The sequence below is a fragment of the Oxyura jamaicensis genome, chromosome 1 (genome assembly GCF_011077185.1).
Source record: "Oxyura jamaicensis isolate SHBP4307 breed ruddy duck chromosome 1, BPBGC_Ojam_1.0, whole genome shotgun sequence".
Taxonomy (NCBI): Eukaryota; Metazoa; Chordata; class Aves; order Anseriformes; family Anatidae; genus Oxyura; species Oxyura jamaicensis.
Genome location: NC_048893.1, coordinates 5673136 through 5685673, shown reverse-complemented (window position 1 = coordinate 5685673; position 12538 = coordinate 5673136). Strand labels below are relative to the sequence as shown.

General features: G+C 44.3%; 1 protein-coding gene across 3 annotated transcripts in view; it reads left to right on the top strand.

The window, feature by feature from the left end:
• Positions 1-3443: 3443 nt before the first annotated feature.
• USP6NL (USP6 N-terminal like) overlaps positions 3444-12538 on the top strand; it is a 115928-nt gene continuing 106833 nt past the window's right edge. For 2 of the 3 annotated variants that reach the window (XM_035332364.1, XM_035332356.1), the window contains exons 1-2: positions 3444-3590; positions 8716-8805. Coding sequence is in view for 2 of the 3 variants with exons in the window: in XM_035332356.1 (XP_035188247.1) it covers positions 8802-8805 (4 nt within the window). In the remaining variant the exon portion in view is untranslated. Of the gene's footprint in view, positions 3591-5236; positions 5308-8715; positions 8806-12538 lie in introns of those variants that run through there. The other variant, XM_035332360.1, reaches the window with a different exon arrangement.

Genomic DNA, 12538 nt, shown 5'->3' with positions numbered 1-12538 from the left:
ATCGCTACCCAGACACGCTGCGAGAACTTAAATAGTTTCTCACCTGAAGTGGCACCAATACACACACTGCCTGCAGAGCCGAGCATGTTCTGACGACTTGTGAAGCCCAGGAAGGAATTTTGATGGGTCATCAAATTCATTCCCTTGTCCCAAGGCAAGATTTGAATCTCACAAGGCTGATTTAGCCAGGAATCCATTGATACAGTAAAGGCAGACTGCAATGTGTTATGCTTAATTTTTGTAAATGGTGTTTTATTGAAGAGAATGGGATTCATAAGCTTCATGGCTAAAAAAACGAAGGGCATGGTACATTGAGAAATAATTGCTGATGAAAATCTTGTATGTTTTACATTATGAATTCTTGTATTCCTTTGAAGTTCAGCAGGAACAACTGCAATGTTACAAGGACTAGGATACTTTAAAATGGAATGCTACTATTCTGTTATTTTGTCTATGGCTTTGTGATTTTGCTGCCAAATAAAGTCTGTGGCCATACAGAGTGCTTGGCATCTTATACCCTATATCCTAAGTGCAGTCTTGACAAGATGAATCATTAATTTGTGTGGGGTAATTTGTGAGCATCTTTACTTCTGTGACTCTAGTCACAAATGTAGGTGGCTAGTGCAGCATCTGAATTTCAACACAGACCAGGTCAGCTTTTCAGGTAAGTAACTGAACATTCCCTGACATGAACAGATATACCAGCTCGGAATGTAATTCAATGGCGAAATCTAGACTGTATCACAGATGGGAGTCTGAGCCCAACAGAAACCCAAATGTGCCTTACGTCCCTTCCGTTCAAGTTCACACTCAAGCAAATTGCAGCTTTTGCATTTAGAGTGCAGACAGACTCGACCCAGGCAGGTTTTCGACCATGTAAGCCACGCTGCTCATCCTACCTACATGACACGGAAATCAGTGGGGTAGGAACTTGCATGAATCCACACACCATGGGGTTGGTTGGCAGGCTACACAAAAGGCTACTTTTGAGGGCAGTGTGGACATAACAGGTGTCAAGGACTGTTAAAAACCACGGTGAGCTCTGCCTGCTTCCTGTGGCACAGCCCTGCAAGGACAGCAGAGACACAGGCAATGCCTCTTGTGTGTCCATGAAATGCCCCATAGACTTTTAAGCATGATGAATAATAATGATTGCATATACCTTCTCAGACTAAGAACCATAATAAAAATGGAGTGTTGCTGGAGATGCTATCACAGGATTTGTATGTGGGAGTAGTGATAAAGCAAGTATGATATCACTGTCAGCCAGTTGGAAAGCTGTGATTTCAGAACTGTTCCACAGCCTAGTTGTAGTATTACAACAGGAAACAATGAGCATATGGGAAACAAAAACGATGATATATAGTTTGAGAATGTATGAAATAGAGATGAGATGGTTTTGATGAAGTAAAGAGCTCCCCGTGGAAGACATTTATCTTAACTAATTAGCCATTTTGGGAGGAAACAAATCCCTAGCTTGAAGAAAGCTAAGCATGTTTTTATATTCTAACAGCTTCTAAAGTTTTAAAAAAGACAATTAAGACTTTAAATTGAAAGGACTCATATCCCACTACAGTACCCCTCTTGGGATTTATGAATGCTGACAGGCTAGTTAATCGCTATTACTTTCTGAAATGTATTGCAAAGCAATAAATGATTCATATTTTCTACTATTACACTTCCTCAGCACAAGAAGAGAGGAAACATTTAGACAAAAGTGATCTAAGCTGCTACTGTCTTACTGCTTTTGGATATTTTCTTCTACATAAAATGAATGTCAAATGCAACCATGCTCATACACAGCTCTGTAGATTTGCTAGATTCTCACAAACTGTGAGATGTGTTGGCATGGCCATTTGCCATGTCAGGGGATCCTACTTTCAGGTTTTCCATTAATACCATTGTTCAGCCTATTTTTCCTCCACAATGAGACAGTACTCTGAGGATAGAAAGTCTATTTAAAATGTTAATATCTGTGGAAAAGATTTACTGATCTCACGCTAGCCAGTCAATAATTATTCAGCTCACCTAATCTGCCTTGGAATAATGGAGCACTGCTTTCTCCAACTTGTCATGAAATATTCTTGTATTACATATTTTAGTAAAAATTAATATCAGGAGGTGCCAGCCCCACAACTCATAGTGCAAGCTGTCTGGAGCTGCTTATTTCAGAGAGTTTATCTTTAGTAAATTATGCTAAATTCCTTGAATATAAAGCATTTAAATATAATTATTACACGAACACTGGTTTGTTTAAAACACTCAAAATATTTACCAAACGTTGCATTTCTTTGTACCATTACTGGATGTCTTTTAGTGCTACATTTTAATTACTGTTTATTTATTCTGTATTTCTAATGTGAAATTATATTTTATTGCTACTTCAAATTCCCTCTTCACCAGGATGCTTTCTTGTTACTCCAAACTAGCCTCTTTCCGGTAACCACTTCACTGTGGCATTTGAGACGTCTCATAGCGTAAAGCAGCTGTCACATTTCTCTGCTTCTTCCCGTCGGGTTTTGTTTCTAACTCATTTTAGTGCCCCATGCAAAGCACGGCATGCATACGCATATGGTGCCTACACGCAGTGAGTGGGAGGTCTCCGGCATGGGAAGCTGCTTAAGGAAGGGGTTGGGTTGGGAGCTTTCTTCTCAGAAAGAGCAGTCAGGCACTGGGACGGGTTGCCCAGGGAGGTGGTGGAGTCACCGTCCCTGGAGGTGTTCAAGGAAAGGTTGGACGTGGTGCTTGGGGACATGGTTTTGTGGGTGACATTGGTGGCAGGGGGGTGGTTGGACCAGGTGATCTTGGAGGGCTTTTCTGACCTTAATGATTCTGATTCTGTGATCAAAGCCATCTCTCTTTTGTTCCGAGGTCGAACGGGCAATCCTGTTATCCATTTTTATGTACTTCTATGCACAGGCTTGTGGAGTTCACCCATAAAGCTGCATTTCCTATCACTATCCCATGGTGGTGGCCTATCAGAGAGAACTAAAAAAGGGACGGAGTTTTAAAAATGAGGGTCTTGGTAGCTCGGGCAGCACAGCCTAATGGGTAAGATGGAAGAGGGACAGTCCTGCTTTGCGTTTTACCCCATTTTCCTTGTGAGTCCTCCTCACGCCCAGTGCCACACCAAGGCACAGTTACCCAGGCGGGTGCTGGCTTGACCCTGAAGCCAAACTCCCGAATCCCACCGCCTTTCCCACTTCAAAACCCACACAGAGCCCAGCCGAGGGCCACCTCCCCTCACTGCCTGGCTTCGCCGACCCCCCTGCCTTCAGGGGGGCCTCGCTGACGAGCCCAAAATGGCGGCGGAGGGAGCGGGGAGCGCGGCCAGGGCCCGGCGGCTCCGCGCCTCGTTGCGAGCACAAAATGGCGGCGGCGGCTCCGGCTCTGCCCTGAGGGGACGGCGCCGGCCGGGGAGGGGAGGGGCGGGGGCGGGCAGGGTTTCCATAGCGCCGGCCGCCGGTGTCACACCGGGGCGCTTCCTGGTCGGAGGCCGCCGAGCTCCGGGGCAGCGGAGCGGGGAAGGGAGGAGGCAAGGACGGAGGCCCCCGGGAGGAGAAGGAGGAGGAGGAAGGCGGCGAACAAAGGTAGGGGAGAGCAAAGGTAGGGGCGAACCGGCCATTGCGCGCCTCCCCCTATTTCCCGAAGTGGACTCGGCGGGGTCGCTGGACGGACGCTTCCATTCGCGGGGCGGCGGGGGGGGGGGGGGGGCACTGGGGACCTCGCCGTTGAGGCGAGCGGGGTGGGACTGAAGTTCCTCGAGAGCCCGGGGGGGAGGCGGGCACTACCATCCTCCACCGCGGGGGGACCGCGCTGAGTGAACCCCCACCCCCCCCCCCCGGCGGGGTCGGGAGGTGGAAGAGGCGGGAGCTGGCTCCCGTAGGGTACTGAGGTGCTTCGGGCTGTTCCATTCCCAAAGCGGGGGTGCCCGTGTGAGGAAGGACCCTACTATTCCTGCCGGTGGGGGGGGCAGGGGGCAGCGTGAGGGGAGCTCTGTGGGGTGGGCGCGGTGGGGTTGGTGGCTGAGGGAACCCCACCTGGAGATGTCCCGGGGGCTTTTTGTGAGCTTTCAGTGAGGCTCTGGGGCTGTGCAGGGATAGGAGACCCCGTAAAGTGACCCCCCAGCTTGGCGAGGAGCGTGCAGCCCTGTGAGGGGCTGTGGTGGTCGCCTCGGCCGCCACTGTGGGGTCGGGGGGGGGGCTGTGAGGGCAGCCTGAGGTGTTTGGGGGCACCACACGGTGTGTTGGGGCAGCCTGAGGTGTGTGGAGGTGTTGGGAGCCCCCTGGGGCTGTCACCACACAGGGACTGACTCCTTGAGGGCCTCCGTCCTGTCAGGCTGACAGGGCCTGGGTGCGCTGCGAGGCCGTGCCGCCACCCAAGGCGGGAGCGGGGAGGTTTGGGGTGGGCGAAGTTTGGGTTTAATGGGACTTCTCGGCACTGCTGCTCGTTGTACCTGCTGCCTCGGCTGCTTTTCGTAATGCCTCAGGTATGTGGGGAAGAGCACCAGCCTTAGAGCCGCAGTCTGGTGCAGGAGGGTCCTCACCCTGTGAGTGGCTTCCCACCAGGCTTCGGGCTCCGTGACCCTCGGTCTGTGCCGGGGCTACCAGCGAAAGAGGAAATTAGCAGATGTTTGGTGTCTCTGGGCAATGTGGGAGGTTGCCTGCAGGAAACCACCGCAGTCATTGAATGGCAATGGGAACGAGAGTCAGGTGGTGACTTAAAACACTGCTGCCAAACTCCTGTACCAGCCCCGTGCTTGTACACACCGAGAGTAACTTTGTGCAGCTTTCTGCTTGGAGCAGGGAGCTGTGCAGAAAGCTGCCTGTTAGTACAAAGCTGATTTTTAGCTTTCACTGAGTCAAAGTGGAACAAAAGCATGAGTCTGCCTGCCTTGCTCACAGTGAGCGTGTTTTGCGGAGGCTCAGTTCAACGAGAATACTTCTATTAACTAATTTCGCTGTGTGGTTACTTAGTTTGATGCGGAGCCTGCAATCTAGGGCTGCTGTGTGACAGTCGAAACTCAAACTCTCGTAGGCATGTGTGTGTTAGGCACAGCGGCCAATCAGCAGTGCCTGAAACTAAAAGCAATTTGCTTGGACGCTTTGTAGTGTAAATATTCCTGCAATGAACAAAGAGGAGGGTGTGCCCTTCTGCTTGTTTCGTTTGTGTTTCTATGTGCTTCCTCATTTGTGGCCAGTCAATGATTTGGTGAAGGTTCTTGAACAGTAGCAGTCTGACTTCGTTGTGAATGTTGCGTTCTCACTGTAATGGGCATTATACTCAGCTAGGATGTTCAGAAGCCAGGTGCAATAATCCGATTTTTTATTATGTTATTTTGCTAATAGCTGTGCTGTTATGGCTTAGTCTTGCTTCTTTGTAGCTTCTCTTGCTACTGATTATAACTTTGAAATTAATTCAGCTGGGATGCAGTGGAAAGTAAGCATTTAGTAGAACTGCCTTTTAACCAGCTGTTCATTTGCCCTCTGAGTATAAGCACGGAAAGCAATCATTTTGGACTTAACGTTTTGCCAGCCAGCTAGCTATAAAGCTTTAAAACATGTGCTCCTGAAATCTCTGGATGTTTTGTTTGCAGGGCACTAACATTTTGGTTTAAAGAAGAAAGTAAATGACAGTAAAATATTGCTTTATTCGGCCAGGTTCTGTTTAGACTGTTTTGTCTCCTGTGCATGCAGGTGTGCTGTAAAACCAGTGCAGTTACATGCTGTTCCTTTGGTTTCTGGGTCTTGGGAATTGGGGATATATTTTTTTAGTGCTAACTCCTTTAGTATCCAAGTTAAATTGCTGCTAGAGTAATGTACACACAGACTAGACTTGAATCTTTCACTGACGAATTAAAGGGAATCTCTGTCTCTGGATCAAGTCACTATACATGGACTTATGCTGTAACTTCCTTTTACTCTCGTTTATACTCGTCATACTGAGACAGAATATTGGGTAAAAAGGAGACCTGGCACTAGGTGTGGAAGCAGATAATTGACGTGTTATTAGTATGCTCAGATTTGAAGCTGTAGAGAACTTTTCCCAATTCCACTCTTACTTAAAATGCCAGTAGTTCTGCAACTGTTGAAGCTGAATACCACGGAGGGCTAGTAAATGTGTTGTTAGCAGGGGAAATACTGGGTTGGATACAAGGGTTGCTCTTCAGGAATAGAGAAGGTTCGAAGGTTTGTGCGTGGGTTTTTTATAGGCTTGTTAATGGCAAGAGGATGTCAGCTACTGTCTTGAATAAAAAGACAGTTTTTCAAGATGGTATCTGGACGTTCGACGGGAACATTCTTTCTTTTCCCCTGTTGCATAACATTTGGTAGTGTTTGTGTACGGGAGAGAACACCACGAGCGTTCAAAGCAATCAGGTTGTTGGTTGAGAAAGCGAGGTGACAGCAGTTTAGTTTCCTAACGTGCATCCTTAGGAAAAACATCAATACTGTACTGCAATAGAAGGTACAGACTTCCTGGTACTTGGCAGTGTTGACTTTTCCTGACTTGCCAGTACTGCTCGCAGTGCTCCAAATTAGAGATAAAATATGAAGCTTTCCTTTTTGGGGAAGTGGGCACTTTCAAATAGCCTAAGAAAACAGCCTTCAGGAAAGTGCTCGAGTTAGGAACAAGGGAAACATAAAGCACATGGTGGTGTTTCAAATATAAAGTAAATGTAACTGGAAACTTTTACTGGCTAGTGAACAGGTATTAGCAATAGCTAAACAAAATCATCAGATGCAGAAAGCAAGATTGCAAGAACATTTTATGTATGGAAGTCTGGGTTCAAGTCGCCACAATATACTGAAACATTCACTTTTCTTAGTTATGGCACAGTTTAGGTAGCATATAGCTGCTATATTCTTCACCACTCGTTTCCTTAGTTTTACGTGACTAGGTTTTATGATATGATGGATAATTATGCGATTATTATCATGAACTGGTTTTCAGAACTGATGCTTTGTTTTTTCCTTATGAGTAGCCTTTTCCTGTACATACAAACAATAAACTGTCATCTAATGCGGTGTCTCTGGGGCCAGGTCATACTTAAAAAATAAGGTGAGGCTGTACCGTAGGAAAATCAGGTTGAATTGGAGAGACCAGTCTTCCAGTTGACTCTGCATAAGATGGAAGAACAATTTGGGCACAAAAGTAGTGTGGAGCTCCAGCCAAAAGTGCTTTGGACCTGGGTGGTGTGCTGTCTGTAAGGCTCGTTTGATGTTCTTAACATAATAACTGTAATTATTCTGGTAAATGGTTAAATGTCCTGGAAGTTATATTTGCTAATTTTGACATCAGTAGTCAAAAGAAAACTGACAAGACTGCAGCTCTAATGGTACGTTTTAACCAGACACTTGATTTTCGATTAGGCTGCGTGTACTTAAACATTTAATTTAGCAGCCGCTCAGGGAGAATTGACGGGACCTGCAATTCAAACTGTTGCTCTTCAGCGATTGCACCATCTAATGGCTTTGTGTTCCTCTTTTTTATAATGTTTGCATACATGTTTCTGCAGCACAATACCGTTTTCTTCCCCTATTAAGCCTCTTCCCTCCATTACTTTTAAAATGTTGGTTGTAAGTTTCAGTGAGTTCTGAAACCAATGGCTTCCTTTTGGCTGTCAGAACATTTTTTTTTTTTTTTAAACTGGTTTTAGCAATTGCTATTATCATCTTCTTGTGATGTCAGCCCAGTCCTATGAAAAGTCATCAGCTTCTTGGCACGTGCTGTAAATCTGTCTTATTGTTGTTATTATTTTTAAGTCTTAGGAGATCAGGAGCGTTGAGACTTGAAATCTGAGTCAGCGCGAGATATGATCTAGCTGGCTGAACACAGGTGGTCAGGTTCAGCAAGTTCTCATTGGTTTGAAAAGAGGAAATAAATCAGACAAGTCCTTAATTTTCAGAAACTCTGTGCATGTATTAGAGGAAAACTTTATGGTTTTGTAGGTAGGTTTGTCTTTTTTTCCTGATCTCAGCTGTGAGGTGAAGTTATTTCAGTGTAACTGTTCTATCAGATTGCTTTTTAGCACCAGGATGCAGATTATGCAATATTAAAAAAAAAAAAAAAAGTACTTGCTGTGCTGTCACTGTTGAAGATTAAGTCCTGCATGTTTCGCTCCAGGGGAAGCCAGGCCCATTGTTAGTGAATCCACATCTGCCCTACGTAGGTGCCCTTTTCTCCTTTCAATTAGGCTGAAGGATCCCATGGTTTAGTTACTAGAAATTGTAACTTTCTCAGGTTTTGTTTCTGAGGAAGTGCAGGATGCTAGTGCCAACCCAGGTTGCTTTAGTAAGTTTCTTTGTAGTTCTTGTGTTTCAAAGAGTATCTCTTTTATTGCATCTTCTTGTTAGCTCAGAGTGTTGAAGGAAAATACCACTTCGTTTTTAGTTACTATATCTATATCATAGTCTTTTAATTTCTTGAGAATGTTTGTTATCTTTTGGGAATGGTTAGTGTTTCTGAACTAGTCCATGCAAACAAGTTTGTAATATGAATGTTAGAGGAAAGTACGAATTTTTGACTTGATAAAATTGAAAATATATCCGTAAGCAGTAAAGTTCCTCAGCCGTAACAAATATGTTGTTGTGTTCCTTATTTCTTTTTTTTTTTTTTTTACCAAGAAAGATTGAAAAGATAGTAGGAGAGAGTTTATGTATAACATTTACTTATTTAAAGCTGAAAAACCATTTCTTTCTTTGCTGCTATCTTTAGGACATGTATACCTCTGAGAAACCTTCTCCAACAAGATACCTTGCTTCAAGACCTGCCTTGGATTATATGCAAAGAAGTTTCCAGTCATGAGTGAGTAGATTCCTTTATTATAAACAAACATTTTGCTTGTAGCTGAGAATAAATTTACTTCTGTAATGAGCTTTGGAAGGTGGTCCTTCCTTCAAAATGTTCTACTGAATTTTGCCTCTTCAGTCCTTTGATAATGATGCCAAGATTGGCAGATACTGTTCTTAACCTGCAAAGTTATGATTAGTGTGCGCTCTGTAAGGCTTCTGTGTTGGTAGCCTGGTGTCATTTTCAAGAAGGTGAGTTCGGAAACAAGCTGACCGTTGTTTTTACTTCAGCATAAATAAAATACACAAATGTGAGGGGAAAACGTCTTGGGTTCGCCTAAAAACTCCAAAATATGTGAACGTCTAGTAAATTCAAATAGCTGGTAAAAATCCAAAATAAAATGAATGGACTTCATTTTATGGGGAAAATAAATATATTACTCAAATGCCAGTATAGAGTTCTGATCCCAAAAGAATTTTGGCATGTGTTAGAAAGATATAAGCCACAGAAAACTGTGACTTAGGATCTGTTTTGGTGGAAAAAACCATGAAAGCAGAAATTTAGTTTCAGACCATAGCTAAGATAATAGTTAAGATAATCTCTTAGCAAACTGTTTTGAGTGAATGTCTCTCATAAGTTTTTGTAGATGTGAGACTACTTAATATAAATCTTGGCAGCAACATTACCTAGCCTTGCATCACACAGGAGGAACGATGTAACTTCCTAAACAGGGGAACTGTGTTTGTAATACAGCTTAGCTTCAATACAACTGTAGTGAATCTGTGAAAGAATAGGCATCATAGGATAGGATATTCATAGGATAATTACATCCTATGTTAGTAAAATAAGTCAGATTGATTTTTCTGGCAGGAAGTGACTAAAAGAAAATTGTTGGTTGAATTTCTTGTCAGAAATAATCTTTTTTTTTTAGCTTGACTTTTTTTAAAAAAAAAGATGGAAGAAATGTTTGCTAATTGCAGCAAAGAAAGAATACACCCAAAAATGACTGAAAAAAGTGCTGAATTTCGGGGTCTGTGCTTAGAGCAGATAGAACTGTTTTAGTACTTTAATAGAATTATATCTGTTTTCTTTCATATTGCTGTTCACACTTATTTTCTGCTGTTTATTTGAAGTTTGGCATAAACGACGACTTTACGAGCAGTAATTCACGTACCTGAATATCCTGACTTGTCAGACGCTGCTATATTAATCATCGTTCATTTTTAGAGCATCTCATGTGCTGTCATCACCTAATGGATAGTCTTAAATATGTTTGTCTTTTTACCTTTTGAATTATACCTGCTGCGTTGTGTGACTCACCACGGTGTTGCTGCGATGTTGGTCTGAGTATAACAAATGCTGTCGTTACTTGAGCAAAACACCACTGATTTTGATGAGATTTTGGCATGATTTTACATTGGAAGGTTTGCTCTGTATTAAGAGGAATACCTTTATCCAAATGAAAAGTAACACTTTGGTAGTTCTTTTTGTGGTGGTTAATAATATTGTTAAGCAGAACGCAGTCTCCTGTTTGCAGGAAGAGCACCACATTGCTGTGTTAGATTAGGTTCTGAAGTCTGTGCTGAGTGATGGGCTTCAAGGACACTACTTGAAAATGCTGCTTTTTTTTAAAAACATTTGTATTAGAAGAGATTCAAAAACTTCTTGGCTTAGTGTTTATTTCAGAGAAACTTGAACTATAAGCTCAGTATTTGCAGCTTTCTGCTTCTTCCTGCTAAATACATTATTATACAAGGTATTTATCATCTTAAGAACATACATTTATCTGCATACCTCTGGATGTGAGAGTTCATTTACAAAATATGTGACAGTTAGAAGTATTGAAATGAGGAGAGTCTTTAACACTCCAGTATGCCAAACATGTGCATCATCTAGTGAAATTCAAAATGAAAACCTTTCTTAAAAGGAAAATGTAAAATGCAGGGACATCAAACTTAAGAAATTTAATGTTGTGCTGGTCAGAAAATTTGGACTGCTGTTATGTACAGACTATGTTATAGAATCCTACTTGTTATTTTCTTGTGGTAGAATCATAGAATGGTTTGGGTTGGGAGGGACCTCAAAGCCCCCCAGTGCCACCTCCTGCCATGGGCAGGGACACCTCCCAGCAGCCCAGGCTGCCCAAAGCTTCATCCAGCCTGGCCTTGGGCGCTGCCAGGGATGGGGCAGCCACAAACCTACCCTCTTTTAGTTTAAAGCCACTCCTCTTGTCCTGTTACCGCACCCCCTGACACCGAGTCCCTCCCCAGCTTTTCTGCAGCCCCTTCAGGCCCTGGCAGGCCTCTGTGAGGTCTCCCCGGAGCCTTCTCTTCTCCAGGCTGAACACCCCCAGCTCCCTCAGCCTGGCTCCAGAGCAGAGGGGCTCCAGCCTCTGATCATCCTCGTGGTCTCCTCTGGACTCGCTCTGATACATCCCTGTGCTTGTGCTGGGCCCCAGAGCTGAACGCAGGCTCCAGGTGGGGTCTGCCGAGAGCAGAGCAGAGGGGGACAATCCCCTCCCTGCCCTGCTGCCCACGCTGTGTTGGTGCAGCCCAGGACACGGTTGGCTTTCTGGGCTGCAGGCACACATTGCTGGCTTGTGTTGGGCTTCTTGTTAACCACCACCCCCCGGTCCTTTTCCTTGGGGCTGCTCTCTATCCATTCTCCACCCAGCCTGGATTTGTGCTTGGGATTGCACTGGCCCAGGTGCAGGGCTTTGCACATGGCCTTGTTGAACGTCTCAGGCCTGCCCACGTCCCTCTGGATGGCATCACTTCCCTCCAGTGTGTTGACCACACCACGCAGCTCGGTGTTGTTGGCAGGCTTGCCAAGGGTGCAGCTGATCCCACTGTCCACGTCACTGACAGAGACGTTAAACAGTGCCAGTCCCAATACTGACCCCAGAGGAACACCACTCATCACTGATCTCCACTTGGACATGGAGCCACTGACCGCAACTCTTTGCGTGCGATCATGCAGCCAGTTCCTTACCTCATCAAATCCGTGTCTCTCCAATTTAGAGATAAGGATACCATGAGGGACAGTGTCAAATGCTTTGCACAAATCCAGGTAGATGAGAACCTCAGCCTTCTCCACATCCTGGGTAACCGGGTTTCCCGTTTCTTTCACTTGATGCAATGTGTATTTCCACTGCTGCTTGGGAAGGACTGGTCTAGAATCTCAGTCCTAATATTATTAAATCACTTCTCTAATATGTGTCCTAAATTTATTCACAGGCAGTTCATATCCATTTGATTTTTTGCCAACCTTAATCGTTAGCTTGAAGAGCTACGTTTTCCTTGTATGAAATTTGTTGTTCTAGCAGCTTGTTAGAAAAACAACACGGTATTTTATTGAAGCAACTTCTAGAAGCAATCTGTGCTATCTTGGTACTTAAGAAATACAACTTCAGCTTATTTTTAAGCAAATGACTGGTTAATTTTTTTTTCAGAAAGTGAGTAGAGGAACTCTTGCTGTTGTGTAACTTCTAGTAGTTACGAGGTGCCTAGGTAAGTGCCTTGGATCCTGCTGTATTTGATCACTGCAGGACTGGAGAGGAGCGTTGGTAGAATAGCCAAGTCCAGCATCCATGGCAGCTGGTTTTTGTTCGTGGGCAATTTCTGTGGAATGCCTTTATAAATGTCTGTTTTCATAAATAAGGCAAAGATTAATCCATATTTCAAGCTACACTGTAGCATTGTGACCTCGTTATCCTATGAGGCACAGATGCTTAAAGGGGTGGGTATGC